Here is a 15,762-nt window from a genome sequence, read left to right as displayed (position 1 = left end):
ATCATACGTAGGAAGGGAGCCGCATGGTGCTTCTCGATCCCTTCCGCGGCACACATAATTATTAATCGGCCGATGGATAGATGGAATAGATGGTTCCAGACCGGGCCCCTATATCCATGCCGTAGTCGCACATATACGTTACCTGTGCATACATATATGTGCGTGGTATATATGTATGTATGTATATGTATGTACGTCGCCCTAATAAAGCGTAATCCACGTCGACGCATGCCATGCTGCTGCATATATGTATTTATGTAGGTATGTATGTAATACTTACATGGTGCCTACATACATTACCCATGCCATGACATACCATACCATGCCATACCACGCCGTGCCATAGGTACCCTACCGCAACGTTCCAGACGTTCGGATCCAACGGGACGGGAGCGAGCAAAGCAATAATACGGCGCGTGGTAAAAGGTAGGTAGGAGTCGGACAGCAGAATGGCAGCACGCAATTCCCACGAGAAGAGCATGTAGGTAGGTAGGTAGGCTGGTATGTAAGATGAGGGGAGGGGGGTGGGCAGCCAGCCATGCGATGGGTAGGTAGGTAGGTACATAACACATTATGCGCATTACATATATACTACACCATACCACACTACACCACACCCCGTTACCGCGCCGTCGAACCAACCGTACGGAGATCTGACTCAGCCCTACATTACCAATGAGAGGGTACCCCGTGCGGAGGAGTCCCATGCTTGTTGCGCCGGCCTGCGTACATATTAACATAGGTAGGTATCTTCCATATTTAACCTATCCTAACTTTGCCTCTTATTCAACCTGACATGTCTAATCTTACTTGCATTAGGTATAAATAATAATAATAACAACAATAATATACACATACATAGGATTCACTCCCACAACGCGCCCATCCAATCTGACGCGGGGAAAGACGAGAGGTTGTAGGTAGGGTTTGGATGTGCGGGAGATTTTCATTCTCCCTTTGGGGTTGATCCTGGCTTTTATGTGCACTTCGTTATGCATATCTATCTGACGGGTTATGTATTGTAGGTACTGACTTACATGACATTACATATGTATGCGATAGTTATCTGTATTGTACATACCATCCCCAGAGAGCGAACGAACGCGCTCTCGGTCCCCGGGTCCGCGATGGTGGATCGGTATCCCTGCCGTCTTTTGGTAAAGTTCTGTTTTATTTCCGGAACTGTAAGAGGTATGTATGTAAGAATTTACGTCTATACATACAGATTTGATTCATGGAATCTTTCGTATAACTAAAGATTTAGTTAGGTAGGTAGTTAACCAAAGGGCAATTCCGGAGTCTGTTCGTTCGTTCGGTAGACGGGCCAACTGCGGCGGTGACAGGTAGCGACTATGACGATCGTTTAGACCCCCGACACCACTACACTACGCGCCACCCCCCATGCCCTGCTCGCGATCGTTCAACCTAGCTCGATCTCCCCTCGGTATGTACACTACGCGCGTGGTGGAGTTTGTTTCTTCGGTTCAAGCACACGTGGGTCGATCGCGTTGTGGTTGGATACCAAGATACGACGCGGAAGCCCGAGCGTACGGTTTCACCGCCTCTTTTTTTTTTTTCTTCCCTTTCTTTTATTCTTCTAGCCCTTTCCTTCTTTCTTCTCTAGCCTATGTACATAGCAGGGAGATGGGAGATTTGGGGGCCGTCGAGGCGCAGGGTAAGGGTCTTCTGGGCCGAGATTTTGGTTCTGCTGGTTCGTCGGATATTACGGGAGTACACTTACGTATGTAGCTTGCTGGGTATGGTTTCTTATTACGATGGAGCTGGTCGAGCAAATCAGACCGACACGTGGGAGCCATGACCATTCAGGCGGACTCGAGAGCGAAGTCCTCCGGGTTTTGTATATTTTTGTATATTGGTTATTTCCGTACGAGCCATGTACATATCTCGTATCTATTAGCTTGTACGTAAAGGGACGGCCATTTACGGGTTTAAGATGCCGAATATGTACACTAGAAGAGCTAGAAGAGATATTATATCCCCATCGTTAAATCCTCTACATACCTAGCTGTCCGTGTCCCCGGCTCCTGATATCTCGGTTAATCCTGGTAAGCCTCCCTTTCCTTGCTGCCGGTACTCCATACGAACACCCCTTCTTTCGGTAAATGATACCTACCCTTAAAAGCGGCAATACAGCTGGTATCGCTGCAATACAATCGTCACATATAAGCCAACCCAGATGCAGATGATATCTGACACAAACGCATCCAGGACTGCCAGATTGGGTGTTAAGATAAGAGCCGTGGGTGTAGGTAATGCCAGAGCATACGTACAAACCCGGTTAAAAGAATCACATGAAAAGCATTGAAGGTAGTATCCAAGCGACTTATTTCGGAAATGAGGCAAACTACATCGTGAACAGGGTTTGGGCACTGTATATCAGCATCTTCATATAGCTATCGAATCTCAACAATACATACACTACTCCCACAGCCCCTCAAAGCCCAAGCCCGTGCATAGCTAGGGCACCGGCGCAACATGCCGTAATTTAACAGTTCTGCCGATGACAATGATGCTTTGAAGTTTTCTATCTTCCTATGGTCCGTTGAGAGACATTTGATAGACTCGAATATAATACCAGTTAAGCCCTCGGTTTTCATTAGAAGCACTGTACCTAGTCATTAATCGTTTGCATAAATTGGTTGTTAAATTTATCGCCTAAGGTGCCTACGTAGCAACGTGCTAACTTAAGACCAATGCGAGTAATAGTTGAATAGACTTATTGATAATGGAAGACAAAAGCTACTTAACTTTAGTCTTTTCAATAGCCGTTAGTCAGAAGTACTGCGCTATGCTACGAAACAGTCTAAGTAACTCGCAGGGTTTGGGTGAGGTCTTAGTCGGGTATAAAGTGTATATTAAGGCTTCTCAACACTATACTCGATATCTCACTTACTGAAAAGAGGTTGCCTTAACACCAACTAACCACCCAACCTAAAGCGCAAACTAATGTTATCATAAAGTATCGTCAGGGTATTGCTTACTTGAGGTTTTAAATGCGTTCCCTTCCTTAGATCTCAAAGCGTTCCTTTAGAAATGAACCTAACAAACATAGACTCGAAAGCCCCATAAGAGAAAGTCATAGGTATAACATTGGGAATGAATATAGTCATTTATACCTAGGTACCTAAGTACCTAAACTCTTCTTTCCTGTACTAATTGTTACTACTAAATCTTTAAGTTACTAAAATGCCTAAGACAAAGAGCTCCTGGTTATAGTTATTGAATAAGTTTAAGGTTCTCTAACCCTAACCTAATTATGTTCTCGTTTCTCGTTCGTATCGTTACGTAATTACATTATTGTCCCTCTAGGAGCAGGGCCTAGGACCATACCGATGATAACGATCATAATAGTTTTCATATACTACGTGTAGGATGAGGCGGTGCTTTAGAACTTTACCCCTTTCCCAACTAGTTTACGACGATTTAAATATTAAAGACATCCAATAGAACTTGACTTGCCTTTGAAAACTGATAGCTTTAATTCGTAATGCGTTCTAGTAGGATGTTTCCGCGGTTCTTTAAAATATTTACATTGTTAATTATCAATGGCTGTAGCCGTAGGATCGATAGTCGCAGCAAAATAACCATACCAGGTAGGTAAAGTATGCCTTACCATGTACCGAATATGACATGTCAACATAATACCTAATATTGCTCAATATTAATGCTAACTATTATGTGGCTGAGGATATTTGTTATTGAGTTTACCTATCTATTCATACTTCTGCGTCTTTTCCATGTGTCTCTACTCTACTAATGCCACTACATTGCCTATGAACTTTCCCTATTCTCGAGTATACCTATTTACAGATGTGTGTTATTAGGCCTTTCCTCTGGCGTTCAACATGTCAGGAAATAGCCGTCATTATTCCAGCCTAGATCACTCACGCCGTGAGATTCGGCTGTTACACTTACACCCGGGTAAGCTTTCGAGTCTCATCTCTTGTCATCTATCCCAATGCTCTTTAGACGACAAGCCAACATACGAGGCACTGTCCTACGTGTGGGGGACGAGTATTAATCCTCAGCGTATCGTGCTCACTAGAGATAACCTCTTTCCCCTCGAAGGCAGTGACTTTGCAGTAGCTCCCAATCTCTACGCTGCGCTCCAATTTATTCGGAAACCCGACGCGGAGCGCATCGTTTGGATTGATGCCATCTGTATTAACCAGGAGGATATTCCAGAGCGGGAATATCAAGTCGCACTGATGGGCCAGATCTATTCCGGCGCTAAGCAGGTCCTCTGCTGGCTGGGAACACCGAATGATAACGGAATCGTGAATCCGCAGGGGAGCATCATCAGTGCCGATGAGATGGATGACATGACTTCTCTTAAAAGCCGCTTTGGTGGGCCTAATAGCCCCGAAGTACAGAACACCAAAGTCGCTATTCGGTTCCTGCGTACACTTGCAAATTTAGGAGAAGAGAATCATCTGAAGGACTCACCACTTTTCGAAAGAGTAATTAATACCCGGCGTCCTCCGAACGAAGCCGAGTTCACAGTAGCATCTTCCTATATTGAAGGGTTCAAAGTCTTAGTACGCTGGATAAATAGTGCCTGGTGGGACAGGGCATGGACCGTCCAGGAGGCCCGGCTTGCCCAAGACCTCCGGATCGTAATATACCATGTCATGATACCGTTCAAGACATTACTCTTGGCTCAGCATTTTCTAGGCTTGCACATGGAAAACTGCTGCGGAAACGAGATGGATAGGCTCCTAAAGGACCAACGCAATGTCCTCAAAAAATTCCTTGCAAAGACGGTAGAGATTATACCACAGCTCATTGCTCAAGACTCCCCGCGGGATCTAGGTTACCTTCTCCGAAGGTACCGTGTACGCCAGGCGACCGACTCACTGGACAAAGTCTATTCACTCCTAGGGCTATCGGTATGGAACCATGCTGCCCCGTTGAAGCCTAACTACTCTATCAGTCCCGAACAGCTTTACGTGAACACGACTATGAAGTTGATAGAGGACAGCAATTCCTTAAACATCTTGCAAGGGGCGCAGAGCTCTTTGAAAAGACTGCGTCTCCCGTCGTGGGTCCACGATTGGACTATCCCGATGGACGGCGAGGATGGGTTCCGAGAGCTAGAGAGAGACCAGGGGCTATACAATGCAGGCGGGCAGTTATCCAAAGTCCGCCTTTGTTGCAATTCGGAGCTCATAGTCGACGGGCTAATGGTTGGTGTGGTCACGTCAGTAGGAGACATATGCGACATTGTCAAGGGCACGACTTTCGAGGATCTAATAGGATGGGAACGACTAATCTACAAGCATGGACTACACCCAGACGAACCGTACACGAATGGCCAATCTTACTCAGATGCTTTTAGAAGCACTCTGGGTGGAGACGTGGTATGCACAACCGAACGAATACTGCTTGGGCCGGGCATTCCAATGCGAAACTACTTTCGATCCGGATATAAAGGGCCCGAAAGGAGGCAGTTAGATGAGAGCGACGAGGATCTATGTAGGAACTGGTGGGAAATTGTAGTCCACGCTGATGAATCAGACACGGCGCCCCCAAGCTGGTACAACCACGCCGCATCCGTCATTATACCAACAGTCGGGAACAATCGCTTTTATATTACCAACCAAGGGCTCATGGGCATAGGTCCGCCAGGGATGGTTACCGGCGATACGGTGTTTGTGTTGCGAGGTAGCGCGCTGCCGTATATTTTACGACAAGTAGGTAGTAGCCACGAGCCAAAGCCGAAGGATTGCCATGCCCCCGCAGAGCATCGACTCAAGCTCGTCGGTTCTAGCTACGTCCATGGGATAATGGATGGGGAGGTCCTTAAGGATGATACGAAAACTCGAGTTGAAATTCATTTATGTTGAGTTTTAGGGGTAGGGTGGATTAGGGGAGAATACCCACGCGAAAGGTGGTATTTATCTATATAAAAGGTAGATATTTATAAGGAAAATATTGTTATTTTTTGGAGATCCCAAGCGTTTAATCAAGTACTACTTACAACTGCCACCAAGGCCAAGTAATGTATAAAAGGGAAAGGAGACATTTTCTCGCCGTCACATTAACACCTGCTAATACCACCATTGCCCGCCTAACCCGGGGCGAGGTATCGAAAGTATAAAAGAGGCGTAGAGTCTACCTAGGTAATTAGTCTATATTATAACTATTAACAGGTAATTACCTACCATATCTAAAACATATATCAGCAAAAAATCATGCTTAGGTATAAATAATAAACTGACGCTCTACATGATATCACAAACACCTTACCAATCCCAACTGATATATCTACCTCTTATAAAAACATGCTAGTATTTCTAAACATTCCTAAGATGATAATATAAACACATTTTTACGATCTCGAACTTACTGCTAAGATTTTAAACAAGGTATTTACAATAAAAGAGACCTTTAATACCTAGGTACCTAGATAGGTAGTTAATGTATACTATGTCCCATAGTTAAGTTCAAAGCGCTTTGTGAAACAACAAAGTGATTTCTATGCTCCTTACTTCACCTCGTGGTACCTCCAAAGTTTAAAGAACATCTACTTCACTGCCCCAAACCTCCAAACACCACTATTATACGCGAGACTTGGTATATTCACTCCACTCCACTCCACTTCGCCTCATCATACTTATCTCATCTCATCTCATATCTACCAATCAACAAAGACCAGATCAAGACCATCAAAGCAACGTCTCGAAACGCAACCTATTTTCCCAGTCCCTAACTCCGGTCCTGAACATAAGTCAAATCAGGCTAAGTAAGTTGTGCGGCGCATTCGCACCCACACCCTCCTCAACTCAACCCTATTCTCGATTCGGTATCACATATTCCTCTCCAGCCTCTTCCTTCGTCTAAGACATTAACTTCATCGTGAACGAAGAACTCTCTCACTGCTCCATCTTATCTCCATCCTTCTCCCCGTCATCGCCCCATAACCCCTCGAGCTTAAACTCCTTCGCCCACTCCGTAACAATCTCCTTCTGATCGGGCATAGCCGTCGGCGCGCTCGCCGACCCCGCTGTAGCCGAGATCTCCGTCGCGACCGGCAACACCGGCGCATCGACCCATCCCTGTATACGCCCATCACGCCAGTCCGTCACAACCGTCATAGCAGCCGCCGTCAGATTCGGCACTCCGCCGCGCCCAAGCCGTCCACGCTTCCGCGCGACCTGGACTAGGAAATCCGTCGTAGCATCCCCATCCGCAGATGTCATAAGTGGAGGGATGTCATACACATCCATAAGTTTCTGGAGAAGTTCCGGCGACGCCGCTAGTCTCCTAAGCAGCAGCGCGACAGCCGGTATCGGGTCGTCAATCTGCTTTGGCGGGATGGCGTTGAGCAGAACCAGGTGAGCGTGCGCCTCTACGGCGCTCTTCTTCGACGGAGCCTCGCCTGTCGGCGCAGACGCAGAAGGGAATACGATTCCAGGGGAATCGAGAAGCGTGAGCTTGCTATCGATCTTAACCGCGCGGATGCTTGTTGTTACACCCGCTTCGGCGCCCGCGGGGCAAGCAGCTGCGCTGCGACCGCCACCAAGTCGCGAGAGTAGCGCATTGATGACGGAAGACTTGCCGACGTTAGGGTAGCCGATAACACCGACTGAGACGGCGCGCTTGAGCTGCTTAGTAGCGGCGAAGGATTTTAGGGACTTGAAGAGCGTAGATGAGGTGCTTTGGACGGTGAGATCGCGGTGATTGAAGGTCTGCGCATTGGGTGCGGAGCCAGAAGCGCGTAGTGGAAGAGTAGGGAAATATCTCCGTAGGTACGTGAGCCAGTCCTTGAGGACATGCGGCGGAACTAAGTCGATTTTGTTGAGGATGAGTATTAACCTCTTTCCACCGCTCGCCGCGGCCATCACCATACGCTCGACTTCTCTTGACCTCGTTCCTTCGGGGTCTCTGGCGTCTAGAACGTAGAGAACGACATCTGCTTGGTCTACGACTTGCTTGAAGACTTTGTCGTGGGCTTTGCGCGACGAGGATTGGGCGCGCAGTTCAGCGCTTCCATCTTCTAAATCGTCATCCGATGACTCGTCTTCGTCCATATCGTCTCCGCTTTGGAGTTCGCGATCATACTTCTCAGCGGCAGCTCTGGCGCTCGCAATAAGTGCTGCCATGGGATTTGAGGAATCATCCACATTATCCTCGTCCATCGCATCATCATGATCTTCGGAAAATCCATCGAAGTCTCCATCCTCAGCACCGTCCATAGCATCCTCGTCCTTCTCGGCTTCGTTCGTAGAACCGGTCTTCGCAGCCTTCGCCAGCTCTTTCCGGCGTTGCTGTTCCTCTTGTTTCCTCCGTCGACCTTCTTCAATCTCGTGTAGGATCTTTTCCTTGTAGGGGAATAGGTTGGGAATACCCGGGTCCTTCTTCAGCTTGGACGTCCATTGGGGGTTCTTCTTTGCTTCTTTTCTGGCTTTGCGTTGCTTTGCGGCTGAGGCCTTCTCAATCTTATGCCGTAGACGGACGGGAGTCCGCTTGGACTTGGCCTCTGCACAATGAATAATGAGTTAGCTGATGCGCTATTCATAAAGAAATTTCAATCGAAATTTAATTAAACCTACTCTTCGGTTTTGTAATGTGATTGGCCATTTTCAACTTGCTGTGCCTGGCAATTGTATATGAATTGTACTTGAATTGTACTTGGAGGGTTATCGGGCATAAAAAGTTTAGAAATTTGGTGTAGAAAAAATGCGATAAGCTTCTGCCGCCAGTCACCGCCCAGGATAGAACCCCCACTAGGCCTGCCGATTGGCTGACCCCGCTCACCGATAAGAACACCTCCGTTGAAGGTCCCATCTTTTTAGCGGTGTTTAAGCTTCGCGATAGCTTCAATTTTGCGTGACTAACATGCTATCTAATGTAATGCCACTATGAGAGCGGAGTTTCCTAACTCGGCCATTCCGACCTGATTCTAACATATAAATCGCTTCGCGACGGAAATCCGATTTCATATCTTTTACACAGAAACCCATACTCCAGTGTCTGACGACAGCAGCCTATTATATTACTAGCACCTTAACTCCGATTCATTTATTTCATTCTCGCTTTAGAATAGACACTTAATATAGCACACAAGAGAGCGCAAATATCATACACTCCATAATGGACTACACAACGCCTCCGTTCGAGGTCTCTTTCAAGGGACTACTCTTCGACATGGACGGCACAATCATCGATTCGACAGCCGCAGTCGTCAAGCACTGGGAAACGTAAGTCCTCCCCCCTCCCCCGCAGGAAATGGGGATTTGGGAATCGGCCCTAAGTCAAGGGTAGCGTCGGAAATGAAATCGGTGTAGACCCGGAGGTTATCTTGCAGACCTCTCACGGCCGTCGGAGTATAGACATGCTCAAGGTGCTTAGTCCGGAAAAGGCCAACTGGGAATGTGAGTTCACGCTATACATTAACATAATACATATCCAAGTCCCAATGGAGTTGTGGTGGTTGAAACGCCTCTCCCTTTCGCTCTGTTCCCCTGATCTCCTTGCAACTTACCCCTTGCGGCCTTACTTCTCACCCCCCCTTAAATATGTTTTACTCCGCGACAGTACCTACACCTACCCCCCTGAGTTCACCGACTAATCTATATGGTTAGATGTGAGACATATGGAGGGCTTACTCCCGAAACTGCACGGCGCAGACGCCGTCGAGATTCCAGGCGCGAGAGCCCTCCTCGACGCTTTGATCGCAGTGTCTGCGCGCTGGGCTATCGTGACCTCGGGCACCATGCCGTTGGTAACAGGCTGGCTCGACGTGTTGAAGCTGCCACATCCAACGAACTTAGTCACAGCTGAATCTGTCGCTAACGGAAAGCCCGACCCGGCATGCTATAATCTGGGGCGAGAGAAGCTCGGGCTCAGTTCTGATGACAGTCCTGATATCCTCGTCTTGGAAGATAGTCCTGCTGGTATTAGATCCGGCAAGGCCGCAGGATGTAAGGTGCTGGGCTTGGTTACGAGCCACACGGCCGAACAGGTACTTGCTGCCGAGCCCGATTGGATAGTCCGAGATCTGCAGTCCGTCAAAATGGTCCGAAGCGAGAAAGACGGCTCCGTGACGCTACAGATTTCAGATGCTTTGGCTCTTCCTCCCGCATCTGTTTCAAATGGGAACTGAGGGATGAAGAACCGATAATTCAAAGACATTACAACGCCGCAATTTCCAGAGTCTTAGCAGTTGGTAGCAGTAACCTAGGTAACCGGACACACCGTCAAAGTCGCAGTCAAAGTCACAGCGTGCCAAGACATTTCAATTACATTGATGGAACACCATTTCCATACAATGTAGTTACGAGCTTGGCATTTTCTATTCACATATACCTCTCTTGTTCGGCATATAGACTGGGATATCGGGCTTCATAAAGCGGGCCGGGTAACTTCCGGAGAGAGCCTCCACGGGAACAAAAAATAGGGGTCGACAGCGATAAATTATAGAGATCCTATTTGGCCGAAATTATAATAGACTTAACGGGTCTGGTTATATAAACCATCTTGATCTGGCTTCTTGACTGGTTGGCGACCAATTTTCGTGTCTCTGTGGCTAATTTGCTAGGGGTTACGTCACTTGAAAGAGAAGGAGAAAAAAAGAAATGAAATGAAAAGAGAAAATGTAAGAGCTAGTAACTGCAAGGCTAGCAGATAAAAAGATACAAAACAACATTTAAAGTGATATGAAAAGAAAAACGCTCTTACTACATACACGAGACACACATCTACCCCCGGTCTTGGCGCGGTAAATGCATTAATGATGATCACCAGAACTATCGGAACTTTGCAGGTCTCTTTATCCACTCCCCGCTCAAGATGTCCACTGTACCTGGTTTGTACTTATTAGGGCCTGTCGAGGTGGAAAAATGAGGCTGCCCTGCACAACACTTATGTCTACGATACGAACGATGCGAAACGATCGTAGCGGAGAAAAGAATACGCACTTCTAGGTTGGGATTGTGGTGTTGCTGGGCGTATTTCCGATTCTGAACCGTGTCTCTCCACGGAAAAAAAAGAGTCAATGACGAGCATATACCCGTCACGACTCGGAAACGATGCGAGACATACCCTGTAGAACCAGTGTGACCGATCTCCGTCTACATCTATGTAGCGCACCTCATTAAACTGCTCTGCCGGTTGTGCTGCTGTTAGACATCGATCTTGCACAGGGGTCACGATCACGGGACGAGTTTGTGGGGAGGAAGATTGCGATGACGGAACCGTTGCGAGATGTACTCTTCTTCGCCCTCACACATACAGAACATACGCACACCTGGGTCTGCCGCTAAGGAAGCACTTGCAGAAAAGCAGTCTCGAAGGCGCCATTGCACGATACCCTTCTCGGTATATTGGCTTCCAAATGCCGACTCGGGCCGTCCAAGTACTGTCGATCACTCTGATAAAAGACATACCCAGGTCACAGAGTGCTCAACGCGGTCATGCTGGGGGTGATGGGGGACCGCCCGTGGCGTCCGCCGTTGGGCGAGACGGAGGCCCAGTAGTGAGGGTCCAGTGGAACTGGACTGCCACGTAACGGACTGGATATCTCTTAGCTACGCAAAGAATAACAAAACCCGACAGGCGGAACCTCCCTTACGTCCGCCCCCCCGAGCTTTGTTACCCTCCCAAACCTTGTTATGACCCGAAACCATACGCGTACCTGCTTGATGGCTTCTCGCCTTAGAAAGGCATGGCTATAGAAGCCATGAGAGCTGAATATGGTAATAGTGGCTTACCATGGGTCTCGGTTACTTATGAATCGGGATGGGAATTATGCGGTTCTAAAGAAATATATTTTGTACGCCGCGGGATCACGAGCTTTGGTGTAAAGGGGCACCATCCCATGGCCATGGACTTGGGCTAAACTTTGCGCGCCGTTAAACAGTATGCCGGCCCGGTAATCTATGAGTAACGAGGTCTACGAGGTGGACGGCGGCATATCTGCCACCTACCTATAGTTCGCGATAGCCTTAATGGGAGGAGTGACTGCAAGGACCCGTTTCCATGACATACCGTATGCTACATACGAAGATTTTCGAAGAACATCGGGTTCTCGCAGCGTTGTTCGGATGAACGATCTCCAAGACATGCAGCATTTTCCCTTGGGGCTGTGTGAGCACAGCGTCGTCGGCTGCAGACTGCCAAGAGATGAAGTTGCCAAGAAAGGATCTTCGCAGTTGTCAAATTGCCTGGTCGCCGACCTGAGTAACCATGGCAGTTGGCGGAAGCCCGACGTAGTAGCTGGCGAATGCGCGACCTATGCATGATCTAGACCTCGGGGCAAAGATCGGCTCTCAAGTCAAGGCGGGCGGGGGCGGTGATGAGGTAGAAAGACGGTACGGATTAGATAGATAGCGTCGCTGGTAATTGGTCGCCTTCAGTGTCATCTCTACAGCACGAAAAAGTAGATAGCGGCCTAATTCCGACCGTATCCTGAACTGAGCGACCACCAAAGGGCAACAAAGGGAACTTCCGCTTCTCAGTTGTACACAACGAGAGCCAAGCTTTTGCGGAAGAGGAATGGTTGGCGCACGGTTTCTTTCAGGGGTAGTAAAGGGTATGTAGTTGCTCAAAATGATAAATCGTCATGATTAGAGATAGGGTAGGATACCCTTTCCACGACGTTGCAATTCAAAATGTAACTGCTTCTTAAATGGACAAGGATATTGTTTTTTTTTCCTCAGTAAAAGCTTAAGCTGTCAGTCGTGACACAAAGCCAATTACCCTACTGCAGGAACGGGGTGCTAATAAAAGCTGTTATGAAAATAATTTTAAAAGGTAGTAAATGGAGATGCAAGATTTTGCATTAGTGAGAAGGGGGCTGGTAAGAAAACGCTGACTAGGTGTAACAGTGTCTTTTCAAGTGGACCTGTTAAGAGGGGACTGACATAAATGATATCTCATCAAACTGGCGCCAGTCGTTGGCGTCTAAGTTATCGTGAGGCTTTGAGGCCGCTTTATTTCACGCCTATCCGCTAAGAAGTCGTAAGCGTTGCGCTTCTTGGAAAATGGGTAAAGCGTCGCTCGACACTTGGGGAGAATCGGTCGTCATGTTAAACGGCCAGAAACTGGCCCGTTTCGTTTCTTGAAACAGCTAAAGCAAGCTCACTAGTTCCCGTTGTCGGACTGATTGATGACCGATTCGTCATTCCGAGCGAGCACTTGTAAATCGAGCACATTACCTACCTATGTAAGAGGTAGGTAGGCATGTATTCCAGCTTTACTTACGTATGTGTACGCACACCGCCAGAGAACAACGGTTGCGCTGCGTAGATGCAGTCGCAATAAGAGATCGGCGCGTACCATAATTCAATGATGCTTGGAGTTGATCACAACAAGAGTCTACGGTTGCTGCGGCCTCGTGCTCGGACCCGTCAGGTAAGAAACCCCACGCTTTTCATGTAGGCGGCTAAAGCGGAGCTGAGCTATGATATTGACTGGTGGTGGCGGTTTGGTAATTTCTCGACACGCGCAACCTCAGCTCCAGATGTTATCACATTCTTCGGAACGGGACGGTGCTGCACTGTTAAGATAGGTTATATGCTGCCCTAGAGCCCCCACGTTGCTGTATCGACAGAGTTAGGAGAACGTTGTGTCCTGCTGCAGTCCCTGTGGAAGACGACATGTCAGCTGATCGTATCGTATCGTATCGCATCGCATCGCATCGCACAGCCTTTCATGATAATTCGGGATGATGAAAGGCCCTAATGAAGCGTCTGCAAGAGCCTTGGCTTACGGCCGTGATAGTGGGATAAGTAAAATGAGCCCAGAGATTTCCCAGCTTCTTGCCCTGGTCGGGTACTTGGAGGTACTTCTCATTGACGCAAGCCATTCCGCTCAAGTCCCAGGGGATCTCTTGTCATCAAAGTGAGATTCCACGTGGCCGCCGGGGCCAGGATATGGATCGTAATACCGCTGTGACCCCAACAACCCCTGTAGATAATCATAGAGTACGTATTTACGTTGCGTGCAGAAGCGCCAGTGATCCTCCACACTGCCATTTACTGGATCGCTACTAGGTATTGTCTTCCGGGCCGCTAGGGGCGATTGGACATACCTAACTGATGGTAATAATTAGTCGCGGCGGTGCCGCTGTACCGGAACACATCGCCAGCCATAACCGGTAGATGTGCTTTCAAGCGAAGGCCTGGATCCAGCAGAGGCGGCGATGAGCAAGCCATAAATGTTCATACGTTCGTTAGATCACCGTTGCTCGTCCGCATCTTTACTAAAGTTACGGATGCGAATCTCAAAACGAATACGAAATTCGTTGCCATCTACGATATTCTCTTTTCGCAGACGGTGGCATTAGTGTTGGACGTAAGGACAAGAGAAGGATGGTCGGCGCCGAAACTGAAGATGGCTCGTACCGCCGAGTTGGGGGACATTGAAAAGATGGAAGTCTAGATGAATGCTTTCTTAGAAGTCTTCTCGGCAAGGAGACAGAAAGCCCGCGTCACATTGTTCGAGAAGCCAAGATGGCGTCTGTGGTCACACCTGGGGGAAACAGGATTAGAAGGTAACCAGGTGTTGCGCTTGCTCATCGCGCACATTGCCGGTTTTCTATGTCTCGAACAAGGTCTCTATTTTTGAAAGTAACAGAAGGACGGCGGTCTCGAAATTGATTCGGCCGTCCAAAGCCTACGGGAGCGCGCGGTGAATTAGCGAAACGCTGGCCTAGCCTGCCTCGCGATGGGGACGACTGCCGCCTCGGCGCCGCTGAACTCTGGAGCTGGCCAGACCCTTTTTTGCTGAAGTGATGATGATAAATCCACTAAGATAACGGGCCAGGAGAACCGGGAAAAGGGTCCCCTAGCATCAACGTGCTCGACACGCGAAATGTAGCGTAGCATTCTGTAACCTCCGTGGATATCTAGGTAGGATAGTTTTGAGTTCCAAGCTCCGGTTGCCACATTTGCTTGTTACCTACGATACACCCTTAGTAGGGATTAGATGCGAGCTGGAGTAGGGAATGGAGTCCTGTTCGTATGGCTGATGCGCGGCGCAGGGGGGGACGAGAGCTAGGAAATTAGCCGAGTGCGCCGTCCGCCCCTAAGAAAGTAAAGCTGATGGAATTCCTTCTCTAATGGCTGAGGTTCCACCATAACGGAGCCGTACGCTACCCAATCAACTTTTACTAAGATGCCAAGATGACTAGCTTGTCCAATCATAACTCAAGCTATGTACTTACTTTGGTAGTTAGATTTTTGTACATTGCACAAAAAATACGGGAAGAGCCTTGCCGGAACTCGCCAGAATTGCGTAACGGTTTCGTAGTACAAGTAAACACTATACCGGTAGCTTGCCGGATGGCAGAAGCGCCGAATTTTGAGAGTAGTTCTACGTATAATCGGGGGGAGAATAGATAAGAAGCAACGATTTGAGGTTACAACCCATAATGTAAGGCGTCTGCACCATAATGCTGCCAGCCAAGTCGTCCAAGTTTGATACCACATAAGGGTGGATGGGGTCCAAGCCTTGATTGGAGGACGGACATGGTGCTGACGGACCTATGTGATATCAAGCAGGATGACGGATACTCCAGGGTGACTGAGTCAGCAGCAATGACGCTCCTCTTCGAAACGCACTGCGGATGGGAGCATCTAACTGGAGCATGAGACTAGAGCCTCGCTGCCGGAAATCTTAGGCAAGTCGGCGATGTGAAGAGTCGGGCGGAGTTATGCGCCGAGGGTACAGCTGCATCGACCAGGATGTCTAATCCCGCGTGCTGTATCTTTCATTTGTAGGTAGCATTCGCACAGG

General features: G+C 48.2%; 4 protein-coding genes across 4 annotated transcripts; 2 read left to right on the top strand and 2 right to left on the bottom strand.

The window, feature by feature from the left end:
- Window positions 1–225: 225 nt before the first annotated feature.
- On the bottom strand, window positions 226–1,144 carry F5Y00DRAFT_232584 (uncharacterized protein). The gene is made up of 3 exons (XM_048007179.1): window positions 1,038–1,144; window positions 859–973; window positions 226–800 (listed from the first exon to the last, which is right to left on the bottom strand). Exon 3 carries the CDS (start codon window positions 738–740, stop codon window positions 297–299), a length of 444 nt encoding a protein of 147 aa, XP_047866459.1. The 5' UTR covers window positions 741–800; window positions 859–973; window positions 1,038–1,144; the 3' UTR covers window positions 226–296.
- Window positions 1,145–3,866: 2,722 nt separating this feature from the next.
- Window positions 3,867–5,867, top strand: F5Y00DRAFT_268289 (heterokaryon incompatibility protein-domain-containing protein; the record flags this gene model as incomplete). The annotated part of the gene is made up of 1 exon (XM_048012227.1): window positions 3,867–5,867. One exon carries the CDS (start codon window positions 3,867–3,869, stop codon window positions 5,865–5,867), a length of 2,001 nt encoding a protein of 666 aa, XP_047866458.1.
- A 551-nt stretch (window positions 5,868–6,418) lies between these two features.
- F5Y00DRAFT_232577 (P-loop containing nucleoside triphosphate hydrolase protein) lies at window positions 6,419–8,808 on the bottom strand. Its single transcript, XM_048007178.1, has 2 exons — window positions 8,577–8,808; window positions 6,419–8,503 (listed from the first exon to the last, which is right to left on the bottom strand). The coding sequence occupies exons 1-2, from the start codon at window positions 8,602–8,604 to the stop codon at window positions 6,897–6,899; spliced, it is 1,635 nt and encodes a 544-aa protein (XP_047866457.1). The 5' UTR covers window positions 8,605–8,808; the 3' UTR covers window positions 6,419–6,896.
- A 309-nt stretch (window positions 8,809–9,117) lies between these two features.
- On the top strand, window positions 9,118–10,129 carry F5Y00DRAFT_260402 (HAD-like protein; the record flags this gene model as incomplete). The annotated part of the gene is made up of 3 exons (XM_048011011.1): window positions 9,118–9,224; window positions 9,289–9,398; window positions 9,609–10,129. The coding sequence occupies 3 exons, from the start codon at window positions 9,118–9,120 to the stop codon at window positions 10,127–10,129; spliced, it is 738 nt and encodes a 245-aa protein (XP_047866456.1).
- Between the last annotated feature and the right edge of the window lie 5,633 nt (window positions 10,130–15,762).

The sequence above is a fragment of the Daldinia vernicosa genome, assembly GCF_022497035.1.
Source record: "Daldinia vernicosa strain CBS 139.73 unplaced genomic scaffold F5Y00scaffold_14, whole genome shotgun sequence".
NCBI classification, from domain to species: domain Eukaryota; kingdom Fungi; phylum Ascomycota; class Sordariomycetes; order Xylariales; family Hypoxylaceae; genus Daldinia; species Daldinia vernicosa.
This window is presented reverse-complemented; position numbering and strand designations above follow the sequence as displayed.